A 26,125-nucleotide genomic window follows, 5' to 3' on the forward strand; every position below is an offset into this window, starting at 1 on the left:
TACTATGTTACCTTTTAGCAGCAGCAAAAAGGCTCAATGCCAGGTCCTGAAGAAGCCCAGGACGAATGGCTACGGTGCCCACATAACATGCATAAGTGCATGCTGGTCACCCTGGGCTTCCTGTGCATGGGCACTGAGCAAGTCTTTACTTACATACCCAGGCTGGCTTGTGTGGCTGTGGCTGAGCTTGATCTAGGGTTCCCTTGGTTCTCATTAAAAAAAATCAACATGAGCCGGGCGTGGTGGTGCACGCCTTTAACCCCAGCACTTGGGAGGCAGAGGCAGGCGGATTTCTGAGTTCAAGGCCAGCCTGGTCTACAAAATGAGTTCCAGGACAGCCAGGGCTCTACAGAGAAACCCTGTCTCGAAAAAACAAAACAAACAAACAAACAAACAAACAAAATCAATATGAAGACTCCTCCCTCCCCCAACCCTTGCACGCATGTGTGTGTTTGGGGGGGGGGGTACAAGGGGACAGACAATCTTGGTGTTAGTTCTTGCTTTCTACCTTGTTGGAGTCAGGGTCTCTGAATGTTCACTCCCTTGTATGCTAGGTTAGATGGCATGAGCTTCCAGGGATTCTCCAGCCTTTGCCTCTCAGCTTACTGTTGCTGTTCGGGGTTGATACTATATCCAGCTGCAGGTGGGAATGGGGATTCAAACTTAGGTCCTCCCCACTGAGCCATCGCCCAGCCCAGTAGCCTCTGATTTTATCAAACACAGCTTAAAAGCCCCCCATCATTAACAAAGTACTCTTTCTTGTTGTTCCTTTCTTCTTTGACAAGAATTATCCTAAATAAAACATCCTTTTGAAAACCTTTAAATTTGTTGTTATTACTATTATTTAGTGTGTGTGTGTGTGTGTGTGTGTGTGTGCGCGTGCGCGCTCACGCCAAGGAGCACATGTGAAGGTCAGAGGGCAACTCTGTGGAGCTAGGTCTCGCTTCCACACTTTTATATGAGTTTCAGGGATCAAACTCAGGTGGTCAGAGCTGCCATTCATTCATTCATTCATTCATTCATTCATTCTTCTGTCCAGTTACTCATTTGTGTGAGGCAGTCTCACTGTGCGGCTATCTCAGCACCACACATGGCAAACATGTCCATTCAACAAAAACAAAACCCTGTGTAGCTGAAAGCACAGCACTCACCAGAGAGCCAGCATCAAGTGCTTCTCAAGTTCATGTGTCTAGCTTGATAGACACAGCCAAGCAGCTGATGGAAAGCTGAGCTCACGCTAGCAAACACCAGACAACTTGGAGGGGAAGTGACTCCCAGCTAGCAGGAACAGGAAACAGCTTTCTGCTATTTTATTCCCCATTCCCAACAAAATTATGACACACCAGGGCATTCTGCATTACTGTAAAAAAATGACTGAAGTAATGACATTAAAAAGTATTCCTTTGTATTTTATGTTTACTGGTGTTTTGCTTGCATGCATGTTTGCACACCATGTTCATACACTGCCCATAGAGGCCAGAAGAGGGCATCAGATCCCCTGGAATTAAAGACAGTGTGAGCTGCCATTTGGATGCTGGAAATTAAACAAACCTGGGTCCTCTGGAAGAATAGGCAGTGCTCTTAACCTCTGAGCCACCTCTCCAGCCCTCCATGGAATCTGTCATGAGATTGAAAACCCAAGTCATTCACAGATATTAAACTGTTTCAAAGTATCAGTGATTCCCAGGTTGGGACAGATGGCTCAGCCTGGCCTCTGTGTAGCCAAGTGTTACAGCCTGATCCCTCCCAAGATCAAGGTTAGTGCAAAGACATTGCAGGTGAGAAGGGCACGTGCAGGGCACCCAGACTTGGCCACTTAGCAATACGAACAGCAGCTTCTGAAATGCACACCCAGCACCCACACTGATTCCCCACTAAAGTACCAAAGCCTCTACTGATGGTGCTACAAGGACAAGACATCCCTATGGAGGAAGGGAGCAAGATCCAGCCTCACCAGACACTAAAGTTACCCTGAGGCGAATGGTACACTTAGACATGACTGCGCCCATGTCTCCAGAAGGAAATACTAAAGGGCAGTTTTACCACTTTAGAGTGTCTTAGGGTACAGGGTAAGAATCTATCCATCAAAATTAAAATAAGACCAAGGTAATGAATGGCCCAGTGGGTTCAGTACTCGGTGCACAAGAGTGAGGACCAGAGGCAGGTGTGGTGGCACATCTGTCTGTAATCCCAGTGTTGACAGGGCAAATCCTGGGGATCATTGGTCAGTCTGCTTAACCCAAATCATGAGCTCTAGGCTCAGTGACAGACCCTGTCTCAAATAAGACGATAGAGGAAGATTCTTGAAGTCAACCTCTGAGTTGAAGTCAACATGTACGTTTGCAAAGAGGAGCACACACCTTTTTTTTTTTTTTAAAGGGGAGCTGCAAGCCATACATTGGGATGAAACAACTGCAGAACATCTGATGAAGAAAAGATACTGTGAGTACGTACCTCACATTAGGCATCTGAGAAAAGGCTGACGTGGTCATTGCATGCAGTGCACCCCTACCCAGAGGCTAAGTCAAAGACCAATTCCAGGAAATGTTGGCAAATAAAGGAAGTCCTGGGACTTCCCAGGTTTTTTGTAATGACATAAATACACTGAGGAGATGGCTCAGGAGACAACACACTTGCCACAGAAGCTACAAGAATGTGAGTTTATATCTTTAGCACCCACACAAATGCTGGCTGGCATGTATGTGGTGGCCAGCCTGTAATACCAGAACTCAAGAGCTGGGGAAGAAAGCTGGGGCAAGCTGGCCAAACAGACTAACCAAACTGGTGAGTTCTGGGTTCAACAAGACACCCTGCCTCAGCGAATGAGTCGGGAGCAGTTGAGGAAACTACAGGACACTGATCTCTGGCCTCCCTTACCTGCTTGTAAGTGTACTTGCACTGAACACATACATGCCCACTCAGGCAAATGCATCCACACACGCACATATGCAACAAACAAACAAATGACACAGCCACATTGGAGAAAGACCTGACAGCTTCTTAGAAGACATGCACAACTAACCTGAGCCCTTCTTGGGCCATGCCTGACCCTTGCTACTTATTCCCCCAGTTAAAAATTTTGCTCTTTGAAAAGAAAAATCAATGACTTAAGCAAAAATATTTATACAAATTTTAGTTACAAAAGTCTGCAACTGGAAATAATGTACATGTTTATGGGTCATGAACAAACTGTTAGAATAGACATGCTCAGAAAGAAACAAGAGGCTAGGGTAGCTCAGTGGTGAGGTGCCTGCCTAACGTCACAGGGCCCTGCATTACATGCTGTAGTGGTTTGAATAGGTTTGGCCCAATAGGTTCATGTGTCTTTATGCTTGGTCCATAGAAAGTGGCACTATTAGGATATATGGCCTTGTTAAATAGTTGTGGCCTTGATGGAGGAAGTGTGTCACTATAGGACAGGCTTTGAGATCTCATATATAAAATAAGCTCAAGCTCTGCCCAGTGTGACAGTCTCCTCCTGGCTGCCTTCAGATCAAGATGTAGAACTCTCAGCTCCTCCAGCACCAAGTCTGCCTGGATGCTGCCATGTTTCCTGCCAGAATGAAAATGCACTGAACCTCTGAAATTATAAGTCAGCCCCAATTAAATGCTGTCCATTTTGAGAGTTGCCATAGTCATGGTATCTCTTCACAGCAATGAAACCCTAAGATACATGCATAGCACCTAAATGAATGGGTGAATAATAAAGAAATGCTGCATGCACAACATAGATAAAGCCCAACGACATTATGCTGAGAGAAACAAGACTCATCTCTCTTGTTTTTCAGCTCTAGGGATGGAACTCCGAACTCAAACATGTTATTCAAGCACTCTGCCATATAGCTACATCCTCACCCCAATCTTATACCATCTTGGGTATAGACTTTCTCATTCAGCTTTCATAAAATCCAAGAGATTAATCTGTGGAGAGAAACAAAACAAAACAAAACAGTCCTGGGTGCCGCTGAGGTTAGGAGTGGAACTGGGGTTGGCTGAGCGGGGCCAGAGGAACAAGTCTGGGGCAGTAGCATTGGTTACTGATTCAATGGTACCTTAAAGAGTATTTTACTCAAGGTATGATTCTCCCAGGTCCCTAGATATAGACAACTACTAACTGGCTAAGACCCAGAGTATGTAAGGGCAGGGTGTGTTGCTGTCCTTCTGAGGAGGAGAGCAGCATCTCTGGCCTGGTGATGCCTAACACTGCCACTGAGCCATGCCCATCACCTGACCAAGGGAACACCTAGATGGGCTCACCATAAGCCATGCTAATGAGAGGTAAAAATCAATGTTCTTCTAATGAGATATTGTATTTTTCCTCTCCAGATGCCCATGCCCACAGTACGGTCTGGCTGAGCCAGCCTGCCTTTCTGAGGCTCGAGGTAAAAAGGCCCAGCATTCCCTTTCCTGCGTCCGTGAGAAGCTGGCCAGAACCTAGCACTTTTACTGACCCTTCGGACCTCTTCCCTTTCCCGGCCTCCTCACCAAACGCTGCCTGTCAACTGGCCGTCAGACCTGATGCAGCTCAAATAGCACGTGTCGTCTCCTCCTCTTAGTCTCCTTTCGGGAGGCTGCTGCAACGGCCAGCCTGCCCTGGGATATTTTGAACCTAAAAGGGGAATCCCAATTTCTCCTCTACCATCCTCCCAAATTCCTGTATGTGAATGTTTACAACTGAGAAATTCATCAAAAACTAAGATGACTGGATGATGAGTGGCTGAGTGAGTAGATGGATGGGTGGGAGGGTGGTAGAGCGGTGGATGGATGGACAGATGGAAATAAGACAAACATACTAAGAAAGCAACCACATACAGTTCAAATGGTGAATAAATGGAGATTCCTGAACACCACTTTAGTAATTTTCCTGAGATGTTAGTAGGGGCAGTGAACAAAGATAAACAAACACGGACAAAGCTGGGATGTTTAATTTCCACTACAAGACAACGTGCGGGGGAAAGCCACAGCATTCCATTCCCACACCTGTCTGAGGGCTTGGTGAGAGTCCTCAGGAAACCCACAAACCACACCCACACTCAGGGTGCCTCTGGTCAGAGGCGTTAGGAAGCCAGAAGCCTATCCCGCGGCTTTCTGGATGCATCCACATGACCTGGTGAATAGTCCAGGCAAGGTGTGAGGAGGGGAACACAACCTCCTAACCCACAACAATCTCTGTGTACCTGTGAGCGGTTTTGGTATCTTAGCTGTCTTTATGCTCATGACTACTCTGTGAGGCAGGGATATTGTTCTCATTTTATGGAAGAGAAGGCTGGGACTCAGAGTGCGAAAGAACTGTGCCCGGGAATACACAGCTGGAACTGGGATGCAAACAGAGTTGCACGCGGCCTGGAGCACATGTTCTTCTGACAAAGTACAGCTCACCTCCAACAAAACTGCTCTCGGCCACGGCAGGCTCTCTTCCAGTCTTCTGGTAATGAGCAATATATATATTTATATAGTGTGTGTGTCTTTGGGTACAATGCAGACATTCATCACCTTCAGATAAAGAAGCTGTCCCCTTCTCATGTGACATCTACATTTATACAGGGCTAGGGGTTGCTACAAGCACACGAGGACACACGTCAAGCCATGTGCATGTACACAGACATTCCAGCTCATGGTGTTTACTGAGTATGTACACAGACATGCCACTCTTCCCATTTTCTTTCTTTTTTCTTTTTTTTTGGAGGCAGGGTTTCTCTGTGTAGCCCTGGCTGTCCTGGAAATCACTTTGTAGACCAGGCTGGCCTCGAACTCAGAAACCCGCCTGCCTCTGCCTCCCAAGTGCTGGGATTAAAGACATGTGCCACCACTGCCTGGCCCCTTTTCATTTTGTATAGTTTTAAAAGATTCATTTATGCATGTACGTATGTGCACATGTGTGTTGGTGCCCATAAAGGCCAGAGGGAGGTGTTGGATGGCCTGGCTGGCCACAGATGCTGGGATTCAAGCACTCAGACACCGAGCTACATCTCTAGTTTCCCTTTTTCTTTAAACAATTAGTGTAAGACTGAGATGTAGCTCAGCGCTGAACAAGCATAAGCAATGCACTGGCCCCCCTTCCTACACAAAACCAAACCAAGCCAAAGGCAGGCTCGGGCTCTTGCTAGCCCCTAACCTCTAAGTCTGAAGACTTGGTGGAGCCAATGGCCCTGGCTTGCTCCCTCCATATTTCCAGTTTCCACTTCTGCTGAGTGTACAAACTGAGCTGGGGTAACTGAAGCCTTAAAGAGGCTAGGCTCCTATTTCTACCAGGTCTGTTGTCACAGACCCTGGGGAAAAGGAGTTAGGAGTTTTGTGAGTGAGGAAGTGCTTCGCATGTGGAGGTGTGCAACTCCGTGATGGAGTTGGGGTGAGGACCAGATGGAGGGGATGTGCATCAGTCACACCAAAGAACAGTTAAAGGCAGAGTTCTAGGAAATTTTCTTTAATTTCAGCTTTTTGAAATTACTTTTTCACTTTTATTTTCATGATACAAAAGCATTACATGTCCAGAAGTGTCTGCTGTGGGGTATCCTGCAGGAGCAAGTGAGGCTCTGCCACTGAAACCTGTCTGAATGAGGACTTGATGCATGCTGTAGGCCTGCCGCTGTCACAGACAGACAGACAGACAGACAGACACATACACACACACACAGACACACACACAGACAGACACACACACACACCATGTACCCAGATACAGACACACAAAGACATACAGTAAAAACCAGGAGAAGCTGCTGCACCGTGAACCCTGTGCGTAGGAACAGAAGAGCCAGCTTCTCACACACATGTCACCACACCCGGGACACACTCCTATCTGAGGGAAAGAAACTTGAAATAACAAGCTCTCAAAGCCTGGGCATCTGTTGAGATGAGCCTGAGCTAGCACAGGAATCTCCCACTGAAAAGACAAGCCTGTGTGCTGTTTCTGGGCAGCAGTGGGAGGATGGCAGGGCACATCTCGGGCAGGAGAAGCTCTGCAGAAATCTGCCTAGAACACCCCGGAGGTTGGCTCTCCTGGCGTGGTTCACAGCTGACTTACTCCCTGGGTGGACTTGCCAACATTCACCAGGGCAGGCAGGTTTTCAAGGAGCAGGAAGTAATTAGTTAATAACACACACGCTTGCAGAAGCCCTCAACCACGACGTGTGCCAAAGGTCAGTTTAGACTAAAAGGGACAATAGATGCAGCCAAAACAGTAAAAAGTAGCTTTGCAGGAAACAATCTGGTTCCAAAACTCCCCCAGGCCATATCTGGTTAAGTGTCTACAGTATGGCTTCCAAGCAGGTAGGCTGGGCTGTCGCAGCAGTACTCCACTACCATGTGTCAGGGACTTCAAAGAGCACGGCAGGGCTATCCGAGACACTTCCTGTGGGTAAAGGAGAAGCCGATTAAGGACATGGACAGTCACTAGAGGAACACTGTTGACTCGAACCACCAACACGCTGTGTATAACTTCTGTACACAGGTAGGTCTGGACCTGGGGACAGACCCAGCACACGAAGGGGAAACCCTCGGAAGCTTTGGGAGGGCAGCACACCACCTGACCCGCTCTGGCTGCCTCTGGCTGCTCACAGACAGGGTAACCGCTCGTGCACCTCTCCTGCTGTGTATACAACATTTTCTGTTGGCAACCAAGCTGGGCATTTCATTCACATACCTCACAAAAGCCCACTAGGCAGCCACCATTGTCCCCCAGGATAGCGATGCAAGAACACACACTGAGAGGTGAGGGACCTAAAGCTACCAAGGGGCTGAGGAGAGTTTAGAGCAAGTGCCAAGCTCTTTGCTACAGCAGCAACAGCCTGAGTTTCCATGAGAGGTACTTCTGCCATTTGTACAGCAGTGGTGGGGTGATGGGGTGGGGTGCGCAACACAGCTGGATAGGTACTGAAGCACCAAGTCTAGACTGGATTGAGAGCAGACTGAGTGGGGAAAAGCACACTCACAATGGAAAGCATCCAGGCCTGTCACTGACATAGACAGAGAAACAGGCAGAACCAAGGCTCTGAAACAGATCCAAAACCCTGGCAACAGCTTAATTGTACTCAAACTGGGAAATTAGTCTTAAATCACCCTGAGAGAGAGGAAGAAGAAGGAGGAGGGGGATGGGGAGGGTGAGGGAGAAGGAAAGGGAAAGGAAGACAGAGAGGGAGGGAGGGAGAGGGAGAGGGGGAGGCAGGAAGGGCTACCAACCACCCCAGTCACTATGCACATAAAGGAAGACTCAGTCATTTGCTTCTTCCTCCGTCCCTCCCTTCTGTGGGACAGGGTTTAGTGTCGCCCCACTGGCCTCTGGTCCAGCTACACTTGCTTCTTGAAAACCACACTTGCTGACCTGGGCAGCACATCACATATTGGTAAGTCAGCTCCATGGGACCTGATCACTCCTGTTGAGGCGCTTCATCATGTGCCTTGTTTCTGATTTAGAAGATCTGCAGACATTTTCCTTTGTAAAGAATCTTCCAAGTCATGGGCAGTTTGGACAAACCTCTGCTGCAAAGCAGGGAGGTGCAGGGGCTTTGGAGCTGGGGGTTCTTAAGAGCATGAGCTCTGGGCTCAGACAACTCAAGGGCAAACTCCATAAAACTGTTTCCTCTCCATCCTTGGACAGCAGCAACCTCGCTGCACATTTATAAAGCCTGGCAAACTCCAAAATAGGTTCTGAGGGGCAGGTGCCTCCTGACACAGCAGGTCACAACAGAAACCCAAGCAACAGCTACGTCTCCTGATACTTAGACACTCTTGTTACATGCAAATGCACTTGGTATTTAACTCCTCTTGTATCTTAGCAAAAGGTTTTGGTAAACGTTTGGCACCATTTTGTGTGGCTCCTGTGGAGGTCTCTTCGTGAGAAGTATTTGGGCCGTTTTCATAACGCCTCTTACTGCCATGTTATCAAGGTGTTTTGTGATTATTTCAGGTAGCCTCAGTGTTTAGGACATGTGTTTAGATTTACACAGAAGCAACTCCTTGTGTTAAATTTCACCAACACCCTGGTTTTTTTTTTTTTTTTTTTTTTTTAATAGAACCAGGGCTTCTTCTAGCATCTCAAATTAAAATGCATCACTCCTTGTGTCTTAAAGGCTCACATCTGAATATTCAGACCTCAGCTTGTGATGCTACTTAGAAGGCTGTGTGGCCTTTAAGGTGGAATCTGGCCGCCAGAATCAGGTCTCTGAGGGTTAAACCCACCCTGATTCTGATCTGGATTGGCTCCTCCACTTCCTATCTGCTAATGCCAGGTGCCTCCTGCTCTAGCCACACAGGCAGAAACACGCATACCATCATGCTGGAACTCCTCAGAAACCATGAGCCCCAACCAATCCTTCTTCCCTTAAGCTGTTTTGCCAAGTAATCCATCCCAGCAATGAAAGAGCTTTTCCCACTCTATTCCTCAATACATCAGGCCCATGGGTACCACGTGGGGGTTGCCTTCAAGTGAAGCCCTACTATTATTTTGCTCCCAAATTATGAGCCTCCTGAGGCCTGAGATAGTTTGTGATTGAGTCAATACCAACCTGCCAAGGAAAGCTCCTTCTTCATTCGTTTTAACTTCTTGGACTTTTTCCTTCCCTCTGGGAGGGGGTCTGTACAGGAATCTGTCTGTTCAAGCTCCGAGTCAGATACCTCCTCTGATTCTCTGTCCTCCAAGGCAGCTTCCCTTGGGTCGGGACTCAGCGTCCTCTTTCCAAGCATGCCAGCGGCTGTGAAGCTGAATGACAAGGTGAGCTGCAGGGGTGGGGCTGGGAGCTGGGACATGCCTCAGACATCACAGACCCTATCAACGTGTCACTGCAGGGGTGGGGCTGGGAGGGACAGGCCTCAGAGATCACAGACCCTATCAACGTGTCACTGCAGGGGTGGGGCTGGGAGCCGGGACATGCCTCAGACATCACAGACCCTATCAACGTGTCACTGCAGGAGTGGGGCTGGGAGCCGGGACATGCCTCAGACATCACAGACCCTATCAACGTGTCATTGGTGGGCAGCATGCGAATGCCGACTCAGCGTTCACCTGGGACAAACTGGTCAGAGGCTGGCTCCACAGGAGAGCAACAGCACCTTCAGCTGATGGAGGCGGAGCAGGATGGAGAGACAGTTGTCCCAGCTGCTCCTGCACAGCTCAGAACCAGAACAGCTATAGAGCATGAAACCTGCTTCTGTTTTTAAGTATTTTTAGGATTCGACATATTGAATTAAACTAGATTATAGATCTGATTTTGCCTTAAGAAGATATATTTCCTGAAATGAAACTTGCTGAAGAGTAGCACATGTGACTAACAAACCCTGTCCCCTAAAAATGGGTCCTGTAAATAGGGTTTTTCTAGATGATGGAAAGCATTAAAAAACAAAGACAAAACCCAAAGCAACCCACTTAAGTCAAGCCTTCAAGCAGAGCGAGCAGGGAGAAAAGAGAGCTGGCCTCATTCCCATTAGTCACTGACAAGATACCCAAGCCAAAACTCTGGCTGGCCAATTCTGCTCCCCTGTAAGCTTCAGCCCTTGACAGCCACTTGAGACAGTCCACTATGTGAAGAGGAGTCACTCCAGCACTGCCTCCTGCTTCACCTCTGCTACACGGAGGGTTCTGTTTTGGTTTTATTTTGTAGCATTCTGCCAGGGAGATGGGGGCACCTAACAAAATGGCATACGTGCACGAGCCAAGGGTCTACCTTCTGACAATTCAGAAGACACACCTCCAACAATGCAAATAATGTCTGTGTGTCATTCATTACTGTGTCATCTGAAACTGCAGAATACAGCAAAGCAACTGAATGTTCAAGTATAGGAAACTGAATGGAGACACTATAAAACACACCATCTAAATGATGTGCAGAGAGTGTCAAGAAAAGATTGAGAATAAAGGGAGAACTAGGAACGTCTAGGCAGTGATCTGGGCAGTGTGTGAAGAGAGCACACAACCCTGCTGTCCTCAGTCCATGTGCTGTGGTGGAGAGCTGGAGAATAGTAGTGAGCAGCATTGAGTGTGATGCTGCCCTGCAGATGAGCACACACTGCAGGGAAGCCAACGTGGGGACCGGCTGGGAGAGGCCAGCGGGAGAGAGCTCACTGTGTGAGCAGGGAGATGGGGTTACGCAGGAGGACCCCACAGGAGAGGTCCAGCTTAGTGTTTTACAGGCTGTCTGCTGTGAATGAGTGGGTCTCTGTGCCTGCAACTGTTTCTTGGGCTCTCTTTATTTTGTTTGTTTTGTCCTATTCCAATGTTTTAGTTTTTACCTAATTTGTTATTATCCCTTAGAAGCCGGTTTGTTTTCTAATGAGAGACAGAAAGGAAGTGGATCTAGGTGAGAGGGGAGGTGGGAAGGAACTGGGAGGAGTAAAGGGAGGGGAAACCATAATCAGGATGTGTTACAGGAGAAGAAAAATCGATTAAAATAAAAAAACAAACTAGATAAAGAAGGAAGAAGAGCGATGCCCTCAGAGGTTTTCCTTCCCCTTTGCTACTCTGTACTAGGTCTATCTCCCTGCAATTGTCCCAGAGTTCTCAGCCCGTCTTTCTAGATGTTCTGTGAATGAAATCACAATTCTTGGTGCTTGGTTCTGGTGTTTTGCAAATGGCTGCATGGGGCCTTCAGTAAGTGTTTCTGCACGTGGCCAGTGGCAGCATGTTCCGCTGCAGCTGCATTGCCATTTGCTGACACTACCGTTTAATGCCTAAAGATTATAAACAATGCTGTTATAGGGGTTGATGTAAAAGTGTTACCGTGACTACATTCTAGAAAAAATATCCAGAGGCAGGATTCCAGAGGGACAGAAGAACTCCAGCTCGGGATGCTGGCCCCACTGTCCAGGAAGCTGCCACAGTAACTCATTCGTCCAATTAGAAGCCTGCTGTTCCCCCTCACCTTCTCTACAAATGCTTTTCTTCCTTCATGGCAGTGAGATTGAGCTTATGTTAGCCAGTACTCCTGAGCTACTACCTCCCCACTCTGAAATCAGGTATATGAGTTCTTTATATTTTCTAGAAGTAATTACTTTATTGCATATAGAATTAGCAAATAGGGGCTGGAGAGATGGCTCAGTGGTTAAGAGCACCAACTGCTCTTCCAAAGGTCCTCAGTTCAAATCCCAGCAACCACATGGTGGCTCACAACCATCGGTAATGCGATCTAACGCCCTCTTCTGGTGCATCTAAAGACATATAATAATAAATAAATCTTTTAAAAAAAAGAATTAGCAAATAGGTTTTGCCTGGTTACAGCTTCTTTTATATGTGCATGTCTGTGCACATGTGCCAGTAGTCAAGTTCAAGTGTTGTTCTTCAGACACAGTCCACCCTTTCTTCTTTATTGACTTAGAGACAGGGTCTCACTATGTAGCCTGGCTGGCCTGACAGTCTATGTAAAGTAGGCTGGCACTGAACTCACAGAAAAGCTCCTGTCTATCTGCCTCCTGCATGCTGAGATTAAGAGCATAAGCCATCATGCCTGGCCCTCAATTATTTTTGATTCATGAAAGCAAAACCCACAAATAAGGAAGGCTGGATGTAGCATCCTTTGAAGAAAAGCACACTTAATGTAAATCCAGTTACTAGTATTTTTTCTTTGATAGAACATGTGGTATTTAAAAAAAATTTATCCTCCTTCTAGCTGCCTAGGAGCTGTCTTCTTCTGGCTACCTTCAGATCAATATGTAGAACTCAAGGCTCCTCCAGCATCAAGCCTGCCTACACAGTGCCATGCTTCCCACCATGCTGATAACATCAAGTCTGCCTACATAGTGCCATGCTTCCCACCATGCTGATAACATCAAGTCTGCCTACATAGTGCCATGCTTCCCACCATGCTGATAACATCAAGTCTGCCTACATAGTGCCATGCTTCCCACCATGCTGATAACAGATTGAACCTCTTCAGCCCCAACTAAATCTGAATGTTGTCCTTTATAAGAGTCGCTTTGGTAATGCTAAGACACATTCATTCATTCATTCTCTCTCTCTCTCTCTCTCTCTCTCTCTCTCTCTCTCTCTCTCACACACACACACACACACACACACACACACACACACACACACACATATTAATTAAGTTCTAAGTACCTGGCACAGGGCCTAGAAAGCTAGTCCTCTGTCACTTTCCTGAGTGGATGGAACAAATAAGTGGAAGCTCTCTCCCAAAAGCAAGAAGGTAAGCTTTGAGAGATACTTGTGATACCACAGTTTATATTCATTACAAAAGATAAATGTCTAACCTAATAAGAGGAAATTAAGGGAATGAACGAGGAATGAAGAGTGTCCCATTGTTCAGAGAACGAAAGAAAAAACAAGGGCAAATGGGAGCTAGCATATGCTCTCCTACTGCATTCACAGGTTCATAGAGTCGCATCCCACTAGCATGACTGTTAATGTGTTTGGAGTAAAATCTGGGGAGGAGGAGGAGGCTGAGGGACAGCTCTACTTTGTTCAAAAGCTAACAAACGAACACTTCTCTCCTCCCCTTTCACCTCTCTCCTCCTTATGTGTGTGCATGTGTGTATCCCAATGTTCATGTGTGATGGTAAGAAGAGATCAAGTATACTGTGTCCACCACTCTTTGCCTTATTGCCTTGACACAGGGTCTGTCACTGAACCTGGAACTCCCTGTTTCTTCTGCTAAGCTTCCTGACTAGCAAGCCTCTGCTAATGGCCTGTGCCTGACCCCTCCAGGTACTAAAGTTACAGGTACAAGCAAAGACACGCATGGCTTTTTATATAGGTGCTGGGGATAGAGCTTAGGTCATCATGTTTATGCACAAATGCTCTTACCCAGCCCATGATTCTCATTTCTAATAAAGTATTTGAATTTGAAAAGTAAAATTAACACTTACTAAGACATGTCTGTATGAGAGCGAGCTGCACAGCAGTGAAAGGCTTCTCTATAAGATGGGAACACACACATCTGTCTGTGTGAGTTCTTACAGGATGGGAACACACACATCTGTCTTGTGTGAGTTCTTATAGGATGGGAACACACACATCTGTCTGTGTGAGTTCTTATGGGCTGGGAGCATGCACATCTGTGTGTGAGTTCTTATGGGATGGGAGCACGCACATCTGTGTGTGTGAGTTCTTATGGGATGGGAGCATGCACATCTGTGTGTGTGAGTTCTTATGGGATGGGAGCACGCACATCTGTGTGTGTGAGTTCTTATGGGATGGGAGCACGCACATCTGTGTGTGTGAGTTCTTATGGGCTGGGAGCATGCACATCTGTGTGTGTGAGTTCTTATGGGATGGGAGCACGCACATCTGTGTGTGTGAGTTCTTATGGGATGGGAGCACGCACATCTGTGTGTGTGAGTTCTTATGGGCTGGGAACATGCACATCTGTCTGTGTGAGTTCTTATGGGATGGGAGCATGCACATCTATCTGTGTGAGTTCTTATGGGCTGGGAGCATGCACATCTATCTGTGTGAGTTCTTATGGGCTGGGAGCATGCACATCTATCTGTGTGAGTTCTTATGGGCTGGGAGCATGCACATCTATCTGTGTGAGTTCTTATGGGCTGGGAGCATGCACATCTGTGTGTGTGAGTTCTTATGGGATGGGAGCACGCACATCTGTGTGTGTGAGTTCTTATGGGATGGGAGCATGCACATCTGTCTGTGTGAGTTCTTATGAGATGGGAGCATGCACATCTGTGTGTGAGTTCTTATGGGATGGGAGCATGCACATCTGTGTGTATACCAGCTCTTATAAAAGAGAAGCACACATCTCTGCATCTGTCGGGGAGAGTTGGTCAGATGAGCACACATTCAATCCTCAGCATGGAGCATGTTTGTGAACATGAGATTTGCTTTAATAAGAGAAAAACAGTGGGTTACAAAGAATTTATGCCATCTAATTAGAAATACTTTTTACAAAAAGTCCAGTTTGAAAATTTTGAGCAATTCCTATTGTTAACTCCTTTTACTTCAACATAGAAAAGATTAGCTGATGAAGACCAGGAAAGACAGCTGCTTTAACCTGAACTCCTGAATGAAGAAGAAACACCAAACATTCAACCACTCGAAGCTCAACTGACAACATCTAGAACAAGAATGAAATCTACCTGTGACCTGCTGAAAACGATTTGCCCAAGAGGCCAGCAATAAAATCACAGCCACAAGAGGAAAACTAAAACAACATACCCTCCCTTCCCAAAGGAAGACATTTCAAACCATTTAAAACCTCAGGAAGTCTGGGATGGGTAGCTCTGTGGAAGAACATCTTAGTAGAAGCATTCCCAGAGCTCAAACCCTCAGTATTGAGAAAAAAAAATCAGGATTTTAAATATGACCAACTGATACAGCAATCTGTCTGTGGAGAGAGGCTTGCACGTGCCTGGACAGAGACTACGCCAGGCAGCCGAGGACTGACATCAGCTATAAATAACTTTGCGGAGGAAAAGCAGGAGACATGTGCCAAAGATAAGCTTAGAGAGGGAGATCTGCATGAGTGATCTTTGAAGGACGAGTTTGCCTGAGAATCCTAACATCTCTAGATATAGTAGGCTTCAGATTCCTGAAAGAAAATGGCCCGAGCTGAAGTCTCTTCTGGAGTCTGCACCTCACTCCAGTGAAAGAATAGCCAGGCCAGCAGCAGCCAGTCAGGCTTAGTGTCTGGGACCATGATCCTTCTGTTGAAGCTCAGATGCAGGACACCAGGCAGTGTGGAGAGTGGAGGTGAGCAACAAGAGCCAGCTGGCAGGTCACGCGGTCATCTTCACATCCTGGGGGGCTGCTAAGGCCACCAGCTTCCTTCTGCCCATGCCCTGAACTTGTATCCCTCAATCTACAAGTCTGAAAGTCAGTAAAAACTAAAAACTTAAAAGCCTTCCCTTAAGATCAGCAATAGAAAGAGATAAAAGATAAAAGACACAGGACTTGTGTTAAACACTACACTGGAGGTCACAGCCAGTCAGCACAGCACCAGACAGGGGCAGTCAATTATTTACCTGAAAGATGAAATTGATCACCTTCAATCCCAGCACTCGGGAGGCAGAGGCAAGTAGACCTCTGAGTTCAAGGCCAGCCTGGTCTACAGAGTGAGTCCCAGGAAGGCCAGGGCTACACAAAGAAACCCTGTCTCGAAAAACCAAAATCAACCAATCACTCAGCCCATCCATCTTGGCTTAGATTAAGGTTATCAAGACTTTCTTACGCTTTTTCTAGCAGTTTCATAGTTTTCAGTTTTATGAACAGGTGTAGGTGATCAATTTCAACTGAAAGTTTATATTTGATGGGAGGCAAGGGAACGCCTTTATATTTGCAAAAATTTATACAGACACAAAAATCAAGCCAGAGAGAAGTCAAGTAATCTCAGAGCAAAGATAGATTTCGGAGAGCTTTCACACCACCACTCTGCACAGGAAAACCACTGGTAAGCCTGCCTTGCTCAGCCGGTTAGATGGCTCCGTGTTCCTGATGCTTCTCACTAACACTGATGCCTAAGTACTCTATGCTTGGACCCACATGGCGGGAAGAAGGATCCAATCCTGTAATTGTCATCAGACCTCCACATACTGGACAGTGCGTGCTCCCCACACACAATTTTTAATTTTATTTAATTGATTTAAATTAATTTTAATTGATTGACTAAAAACTGTATCTGCCTCTACCCTCTCTTTGAGTTTCTCAGGCAGTTTTAGCTCACTTCTAACTAACAATGAATGAGTAATGAGAACATGTTTGAAGAGTCTCTGACTAGGGAGACTACAACTTAAGATGACCTTCACTCAAACAAAGCCAAGCGAGGAAGGCAAGGCACCATTAAAACCCAGAGGTGGTCCTTACCTCACACCTAGCACTGGGAGGCTCCTCCCTCAGGACGGGAGGACATAACTGCTCAGAGGCTGGCCAGCCCTAAGACCCTGAGGAACACTGAACACCAAGGATACCAAATCCCTCATAGAAAATGCAGCCGTATTGTATGTAACTGACTGGTACAATCCTGCATCCTTTAAATCATGTCTAGATTATTTATGACAGCTATGTGATAAAATGCTATCTAAGTAGTTACTACACTGTACCTTTGGCAACAGTAACAAGAAACAAAAGTCTGTACATATTAGCACAGATGCAATTATCTTCCCTGAAAATTCTAACAGCCGTCTGGCTGAACCTGCAAACAGGCCCCGAGAAGGCTCACCACAGTGACTCCTTCTCAAAGACGCAGAGTGTGGACCTGGGGAAAAGAGTCCTTCATGATGGGGAAACCTGACAGCACCTCATCAGGGAGCCTAAGGTGACCATCAACAGTGTAGTCACAGTGGCAGCCACACTGATAGTTTTTCCAAGTGTCACTTACAATACTGTCTGACACTTAGATGAGAGATATTCTATAGAGCTGGTGACCTGTGCTACTCAAAACAGTAAAGGTGATCAAGGTCAAAGGAAGGAATATACAGCAGTCTATATGACCCTGTGGAGGCATGGCACAAAACTAAGTGTGTATCTTGAGAAGTTTCTTCCCAAACACACAACTTAGGGTTTGGTGTGAGCAGCATTCCATGCCCTGCACTAGCCTCACTGCGGCTCTGTTAGTCTGTACACCATGACCGGTTACCAATCACACCACAGCTTCCAGGGCCTGGCAACACAAAGATTCAATTCATGTTCAGACAGAACAACACAGCTCCTTGTTTCTAATGACAAAACCATGCAACATTTAAAAAGTTTAAGTGGACAGGAAAAGATTAAAAACGCAACAAAGAATCAACCAGACAACACCACTTACACACAAGCAGAGCTACAGAAGGTAAGGCTGCCACTGAGGCCGCTGCAGATATAGGTCAGAGAAGCTAGTATAAGCAACTGGGCACACTGTGAGGGAAGACTCTGAGCCACCCACTCATAGCCCGAGGCATTTGTGTATAACCGCCAAAGGTCCTGGGGAATGCAAAAGATTTGGGACAGTTCAAGGAGGCAGAGGAGGACACAGAACTAAGCTGAAGGTGGAGAGGGCAGAGTTGGGGGGGGGGTGGAAACAGCAAGTGACTGCTGCCTTTCTGGGACGTGTTTTATTTTTATTTTGGATAGAACAGGGAGGAACCTCTCATAAACCAATTCTTTTTCAAATTGAACATAGTGAATAATGGTCTTCTAGTTTTTATTATAAAAAATAAATCTTCCCTGTATTTAAAAAACAATATTTATGTACTTCACTGAAAACATTTTTTAAAACCAGCTGGTGAGTTGGCTTAGTAGGTAACAGTACTTGCTACACAAAACTGACAACCTGAGTTTGAGTCCCAGAACTCCGACAATGGAAGAAGAGTTATCATCAGACCTCTACACAGGCTGAGGCATATACATATACCTTACATATGCATATCACATATACACAACAAATAAAAACAACAATGAAAATATTTTAATGGGAAGAATGTGTCTCATTTAGGGTTTTACTATTGGGAACAAACACCATGAACAAGGCAACTCTTATAAGGACAACATTTAATTGGGCCTGACTTACTGTTTCAAAGGTCTAGTTCATTATCATCATGACGTGAAGCATGGCAGTATCCATGTACACACAGTGCTGGAGGAGCCAAGAGTTCTACAGCTTCATTGAAAGGAAGCCAGGAGCAGACTCTCCCACATGGCTAGGAGGAGGTCTCAAAAACTACCCCCACTGTGACATACTTCCTCCAACAAGGTCACATGTCCTAATAGTGCCACTCCCTGGGCCACGCATATTCAAAGTACCACATTCCACTTTCTGGTTCCCATAGGCTAGTTCAAACACATGAGTCTATGGGGGCCATACCTAAACATAGCATAATAAAAATACATTTAGTCCAACTTCCAGAGTCCCTATAGTCCCTAGAAGTCTCAACAATGTTAAATGTCCAAAGTTCAAAGTCTCTTCTGAGATTCATCCAATCACTTAACTCTAATCCCCAAAGCAAGACAGGAAATCAGCTGAGCGAACTCCAGATTTTATACCTCCATGTCTGATGTCAACGCAGTCTTCAGATCTCCAACTCCTTTTTCATCTTTGTTGAATGCAACAAACTTCTTTCTCCTGGGCCAGTTCTGTTGGCATTTAGTAACCAAAACCCAGGGTATGTTGGCATTTAGTCTAGGCTCCGGCCCACAGTTACCTAGCAATAGACAAGTAGCGGCCTCTTCTCTTCTCCTTTTCCTCTCCTCTCCTCTCTCCCCACCCCACTCTGCCTTTCTCTCAACTCCCCTCTTCATGCCCTGAATAAACTCTATTCTATACTATAGGTTGTGTGGCTGGTACCTCAGGGAGAAGGGATGCCTCAGCAAGGCCCTGCAGAGTCACCCCCTTCCCCCACACTATATCGCACCTCCAACAAACATGTCCCTGCTTGCTTATCTTTTTATAAACACACAGTAGGTTCTGCTTCCTGTTAGCAGCTTTCCTTGGCAGGTATTCCACAGCTCTAGCATCTCTAACATCTGAGGGTCCCCAAGGCAACTTCAACGTCACAGCTTCTTGTTCCAGTGTCTGGGATCCACACATGATCTTCTGGGCTCCTCCAGAGGGCTGGGACACTTCTCCAGCTCTGCCCTCTGTAGCGCTCTGCTTGACTCCACCTCACTGCCACTGCTGTTCTGTAGTAATCTCATGGTACTGGCATCTCCAACATGCTGGGGTCTTTCAGTGCAACTAGGCTTCACCAATAGCTTCTCATGGGCTCTCTTCATGATGTCAACCTTCAACTCCCTTGTATGACCCCTTCAGTCCTGGACCATCAACTGCAACTGAGGCTATACCTTCACCAATGGCCTTCCCTGGCCTTTCACAGTGCCAAGCCTCAGCTGCTCTTCATGATCCCGTCATACCTTCATAACCAGTACCACTTGGGAGATTCTTACACATTATCAAGTCCAGCTGCAGCACAAGGTACAACCTTGGCTATCTCTGGAACTCAGTTTCCTTGTGATCTCAGAAAACACTTCCCAGAAGATTTCACCTCAGTGATGCTGGTCTCTTCTTAATCACTGCTAATTTCTTAGCTCCAGCTAACTAGCATCAATTGTTCCAGTAACCCCTTCTACTCTTGACTCTAAAGTCAGAGCCACATGGCTGAAGCTGCCAAGGTCTGCTGCTTGCGGGGGCATGTTCTCCCTTATTCTATCACCAGCTTTCTGTTTTCTAACTCCTTCGCTGCCTAAGCTTGGCTGCTTTGGAACTTGCTCTGTAAACTCATTTTGAACTCAGAGATGTGCATAGTGCTGTCTCCTGAGTGCTGGGATTAAAGGCCTGTACAACCAACCAGGCCTGGAAATAAGCTTTTCTTCACCTAGAACTTGCTTTGTACCAGGCTGGCCTTGAACTTGGAATCTGCTTGCCTCTATGTCCTGGAATTTAAGATATATACCACCATGCCTGGGCCTAAGCCTTTCATGGCCACTATTCTTTAAGATCCAGATCAAAAGCCTGTGTCTTCCAGCCTCAAAATCTAAATCACAAGTATGTCCTCCATTTCTGGATTGTTCATTCCAGATTAAAAATCCAAATTATTACTTGTTTAACTGCAAACACAAACAATAATTTTATCTGGGTGGAATCTTGTCCTGAGATCACTATTCCCGTAATCTCCTTATCGCCTTAAACACAGGATTCAGTTCCATTTCACTTCCTGCTGCTCTTTTGTTATTACTTGACCTATACATTTTGTATCTTTTCTTTGTAACCTTGCTATGCTTGATCAGAATGCTCTTTATGAGAGTAAACCAGAGGATAAAGTCTATGCTGGGCTTTCCTGAGACTTCCATTGTCAATGCTATTAACCTGATTCTCTTCACTTTAGACTTAGCTTAATGTAGACTCTGCAGACAAGGGCAAAAAGCAGCCATAATTAAATTTTTGTGGTACCAAAGTACCAAAACAACAACAACAACAACAACAAAAACCAGTCTCTAGGATACATACTGAAATTCATCTCCACTTGAGCTAGACCTGCACAGTTCAGATCACTTTCAGCACAGTCTTCCATGCTCCTACTAGGATGGCCCATTAAGCCCCACTTAAAGCCTTCCACTGCTTTCCATACCAAAGTCCCCAAACCCACATTCTTCCAAACAAAAGCATGGTCAGAACAATCGTAGCAACAGACACTATGACCAAGGCAACTCTTATAAGGACAACATTTAATTGGGGCAGCTAACAGGTTCAGAGGTTCAGTCCATTATCATCAAGATGGGAGCATGGCAAAGTTCTGGCAGGCATGGTGCAGGAGGTGTTGAGAGTTCTACATCTTCATCTGAAGGCCACTAAGAGAAAACTGGCTCTCATGTGGTTAGGAGGAGGGCACACTGCCACAGTGAAACACTTCTTTCAACAAGGCTACACCTATTCCAACAAGGCCACACCTTGTAACAGTGCCACTACCTGGGCCATGCATATTCAAACCATCACAGAATGTAAAGGACTCCCAGTAGACTGACTTAAGTAATAACACCAAGAGAAAATCAGCACCTGTTTTTAAAAAACAAAATCAGCTGATAGAAACTGGCTTTGTGATGAGGAAAACACATTGCTCTGAGCTTCCAGGTCCCCTTGCAGTGGCACAGATGCTCTCCCAGTCTCTCCAAGTCCACAGGACACTGCTTTATTAGCTTACACTTGGCTTACACAGCTGAGATACCATCTGTCTTAGTCAGGGTTTCTATTCCTGCACAAACATCATGACCAAGAAGCAAGTGGGGAGGAAAGGGTTTATTCAGCTTAGGAGGTGATGCAGAGGCCATGAAGGGATGCTCCTTACTGGCTTGCTCAGCCTGCTCTCTTATAGAGCCAAGACTACCTGCCCAGGGATGGTCCCACCCATAATGGGCCTTTCCCCCTTGATCACTAATTGAGAAAATGCCTTACAGCTGCATCTCATGGAGGCATTTCCTTAACTGAAGCTCCTTTCTCTGTGATAACTCCAGCTGTGTCAAGTTGACACAAAACCAACCAGTACAATTGACCCCTTGTCAACTTGGCACACACACACATCACTAGTAAGCCTCAACCCTTACTTTCTTATTCATCCCCAAGATCTAAATAACTTTAAAAGTCCCACAGTCTTTGCAAATTCTTAAAATTCCAAACTCTTTAAAATATCCAATCGCTTCAAGAGGGAAAAACATCAGGGCTCAGTCACAATCAAAAGCAAAATCAAACTCCAACTGTGTAATGTCTGGGATCCTCTCACGAACTTCTGAGCTCCTCCAAGAGCTTGGGTCACTTCTCCAGCCCTGTTCTTTGTAGCACAGACATTGTCTTCTAGGCTCCAGCTGCCTGTACTCCACTGCTGCTGCTGTTCTTGGAGGTCATCTCATGCTACTGGCATTTACAAAACACTGCTGTCTACCGCTGTAACTAGGCTTTACCAATAGCCTCTCATAGGCTCTCTCATGGTGCCAAGCCTCAACTCCTTTGCATGACCCCTTCAGTCCTGGGCCATCAATTGCAACTGAGACTGCACCTTCACCAATGACCTTCATGGCCTCTCACAGTGCTGAGCCTCAGCTGTTCTTCAGGATTCCTTCACGCCTCCAAAACCAGTACCACCTGGGTTACTCTTACACATTGCCAAGTCCTGCTGCAGCACCAGGTACAACCTTGACTATCTCTTTGTGCTCTCAGAAAACACTTCCCAGAAGATATCACCTCAACGATGCTGGTCTCTTTTTAATCACCGCTAATTTCTTAGCTCCAGCTAACCATCATCAATAGTCCCAGTAATGCAAAGGTTGTTGCTTTAGTAGTTCTGGTATCTTGTTAATCACAGATGATTCTTCAGCCCCAGCTAACCAGAACCACAGAATCTTCACAATCCAAACTAGCAATGGCCCTGATAAGAGTCTTTAATCTTCCCTCTGAAATTTCAGAAGCCAGGGCTCCATTTTCTGCACTGTTCTCAACATTATCTTCCAAGCTCCTACACAACATCCCACAGAGCTCCTTAAGACTGAATGGGTCTTCTAGCCCAAAGTTCCAAAGTCCTTCCACAGTCCTCCCCAAAACATGGTTAGGTTGTCACAAGAATACCCCACTCCTGGTACCAATTGTCTTTGTCAGGGTTTCTATTCCTGCACAAACATCATGACCAAGAAGCAAGTTGAGGAGGAAAGGGTTTAGTCAGCTTACACTTCCACATTGCTGTTCATCACCAAAGGAAGTCAGGACTGAAACTCAAGCAGGTCAGGGAGCAGGAGCTGATGCAGAGGCCATGGAGGGATGTTACTTAGTGGCTTGCTTCCCCTGGCTTGCTCAGCCTGCTCTCTTATAGAACCAAGACTTCCAGCCTAGGGATGGTCCCATCCACAAGGGACCTTTCCCCCTTGATCACTAATTGAGAAAATGCCTTACAGCTGGATGTCATGGAGGCATTTCCCCAACTGAAGCTCCTTTCTCTGTGATAACTCCAGCTGTGTCAAGTTGACACACAAAACCAACCAGTACACTATCCATTCCCCAAAAGAGAGTATCCTCATTTCCTCAAAGATTCCCTACACTCTAATCTAGGTCTCGCTTCCATTCATTGGGTTACCATGGCACTGGTACAGACATAATATTAACACTGAAAAGTAGAAATGACTCTAGGAAAAGACTCAAAGCTAGTTCCCAAACAAACATCAACACAGTACTCTCACTCTACCGTGCTCCTCAAGATACTCATTCTATTTTTTCAGAAACTATCATCTTGTTTCCTGGTTTTCTTTTAATCTAGTTGAATAGGAAAGGAAGTACCGCACTGTCACCTGGGCAGGGTCAGACTGGAAGTGAGTGAATCTACACAAAGAAAGATCAAAAAGAGGTGTAAGAACAGTCTCTCGATTGCAGAGCCATGCCTCCAGTCCTTACCATGACTTTATGGTGATAAAGGAAGAGAAGGCAACCTGTGTGGCCTCACGTAAGAAGAGAAGGAAGCTGTGTTCCAAGTGCTACAGTCCCTGGTTCACTTGGAATAGCGCATGTACAGGGGTGAGGTGCTGGAAGAGTTAATATGAAGGAAGTGTTAGCTCTTCCTCTTGTTACTTTTTCCAAGAGTCACAAGGCATAGAACTACAAAATCTGGCATGAGGGACACCTGAGAAGGCAGAGTGTATCATAAACTTATCAATATCTAAGGAGAGATTGGTTTTTCTGCTTTCCTAATGAATGGGATTTTCTGTGAATGGTCTTGGGAGGCAAGAGATAAGGGTTTGAGTCTGCTCTTTACTGGTTGTCTAACACTGAGAAAGTTTCTTCTTTTAGAAAATAGATTATAGTAGTGCTGGAGAGATGGCTCAGTGGCTAAGAGCACTGGCCGTTCTTCCAGAGGACCCATCTTCACTTCTCAATATTCATATGTCAGCTCACACCTATAATTCCAGTTCAGAGGATCCAATGCCCTTGTCTGGCTTCTGCAGGTACCAGGCATGCACGTGGTACACTGACATACATGTAGGCAAAAATACTCATGTAAAAACCAAGCCAAACCAAGCCAAAAAAAGAAAATGGATTATTGCAAAGATTAAATATGGAAACCATACAGTACATGCTCTGTGCTTGGTGCACAACATACTCCAGGACAGCAAGCAGGTGTTCCTCTGTTGCTTCCATGCTCTATGCTGAGAAAGGAAGACAGCCATGTTGTCAGAGCTGACGCTGATCTGAATGTTAAGACACTCCTCTAAATCTTCAAAAAGCAGCAATTTGATTAGTCTTGCTTTGGTCCAGAGTTTCCTCAGTGTGCCCCTTTCCTCCTTTATGGAATGGTAATGTATATGCTGTGTATGTTAGAAGTACATAATTTACTTTTTTATTTTCAGGGGATTACACTTAAGAGATTGCCTTGAGTCTCAGAAGAGATTTTGGACTTTAAGATGGTGTTGAGACTGAGAGATTACAGGCGCTTTTGAAGTTGGTCTAAATACATTTTGTATCATTGTATGACCATGAGTCAGTGAGGAGTAGGATGTGATAGCAGAATGAGACTGGCCCCATAGGCACAGACATTTGAATGCTTGGTCCCCAGCTGGTGGTGCTGTTTGGAAAGAATTAGGAGGTGTGGCTTGGCTGGACAAAGTGGGTTACTGGGTTGGGCATTGAAATTTAAAAATCTTCTAGCCATTCTCAGTACATTCTCGTATTCTCCTCCTCCTTCCCTCCCTCCTCCATCTCCCCTTTCTTTCTCGATCTTTGCCGTTTAAGACATGAGCTCTCAGCACCCAGATCCTGCTGCCACGCCTGCTGCCATGCTTCCTGACCACTGGAACCATAAGCCAAATAAACTCGTCCGTGTGTATGAGTAAATGAAAAGCAGCAAGGAAGGGGGCGTGGTGAAAAGAATAATGCAGGTAGGTACAGACAGCAAGAACAAGACAGTCCTGATGGCCGGAGAGTGAGAAGGCCAGCATACAACCAGCAGCTGGACGGCTACTTGTTAACTTAGGGTTGTGCAGGGCCCCCCCCATTGCTCCTCAAGGGTCACCCACACTGTCCTGTGTACAGTTCCTATGATATAAAGTTCTACCCTCTCTGCATCTCATTCTGAAAACTTCAGATATACAGGACCATTTAAATGCTTGAACCGTAAGCATTTATTTGCTGGTATGGGTTTTGCATTTGAAGAGAGGCGCACGCGTGGAGGGTGTGGTGTATTCCCAGGTGGCAAATGCTGGCACGTGTTCAGCCAGTGCTGCAGCTGAAAGCTGTGCTTCAGCGGGTTGTTTGAGGTTTTGCTATGTAGCCCTGGCTGGCCTGATATTCACTGTGTAGCCCAGGCTTGTCTTTGCAGTAATCCTTCTGCCTCTGCCTCCCAAATACTGGATTACAAATGTGCACTCCATGTGCTGCTTCAAGGATTCCTGAACGGACAAAGGGTCACATCTCAGATCTAAGACAAACAACAAGCCTGGTGTTGGGCAATAGTCACTTCACCCCGTGTCTGCTCCCCTGATAAACCCAAACACCCTACACTTCTGCTGGCTGTGGGTGGACGGCAGAATTGTGGCTAAGGATAAACTACCAAGAGAGAGCTGCCGGAGAAATGTTAAGTAAGGATTTCTATATCCGGCAAACTGAAATCTCAGATTTACACATTTCATACTTTATTTTAGCAACATGTTTATCAAAATAGAAAAATAAGGTCAGGCGCATAACATCTGGAAAATTCAAACAAGAAATTTGGTCTGTGTTTAGTTGCCAGT

At 46.0% G+C, this 26,125-nt stretch overlaps 1 protein-coding gene across 6 annotated transcripts in view; it reads right to left on the reverse strand.

The window, feature by feature from the left end:
• Positions 1–6,412: 6,412 nt before the first annotated feature.
• Parn (poly(A)-specific ribonuclease (deadenylation nuclease)) overlaps positions 6,413–26,125 on the reverse strand; it is a 130,235-nt gene continuing 110,522 nt past the window's right edge. For 3 of the 6 annotated variants that reach the window (NM_001358453.1, NM_001358452.1, NM_028761.3), the window contains 2 exons: positions 9,504–9,697; positions 6,413–7,351 (listed from right to left, as the gene is read on the reverse strand). In NM_001358453.1, the coding sequence (NP_001345382.1) occupies positions 7,299–7,351; positions 9,504–9,697 (247 nt within the window). In that variant the 3' untranslated portion in view covers positions 6,413–7,298. The remainder of the gene's footprint in view (positions 7,352–9,503; positions 9,698–26,125) is intronic. The other 3 variants (XM_017317145.2, XM_030249305.1, XM_006522652.3) reach the window with 1 other exon arrangement.

This window comes from Mus musculus, chromosome 16 (genome assembly GCF_000001635.26).
Source record: "Mus musculus strain C57BL/6J chromosome 16, GRCm38.p6 C57BL/6J".
Taxonomy (NCBI): Eukaryota; Metazoa; Chordata; class Mammalia; order Rodentia; family Muridae; genus Mus; species Mus musculus.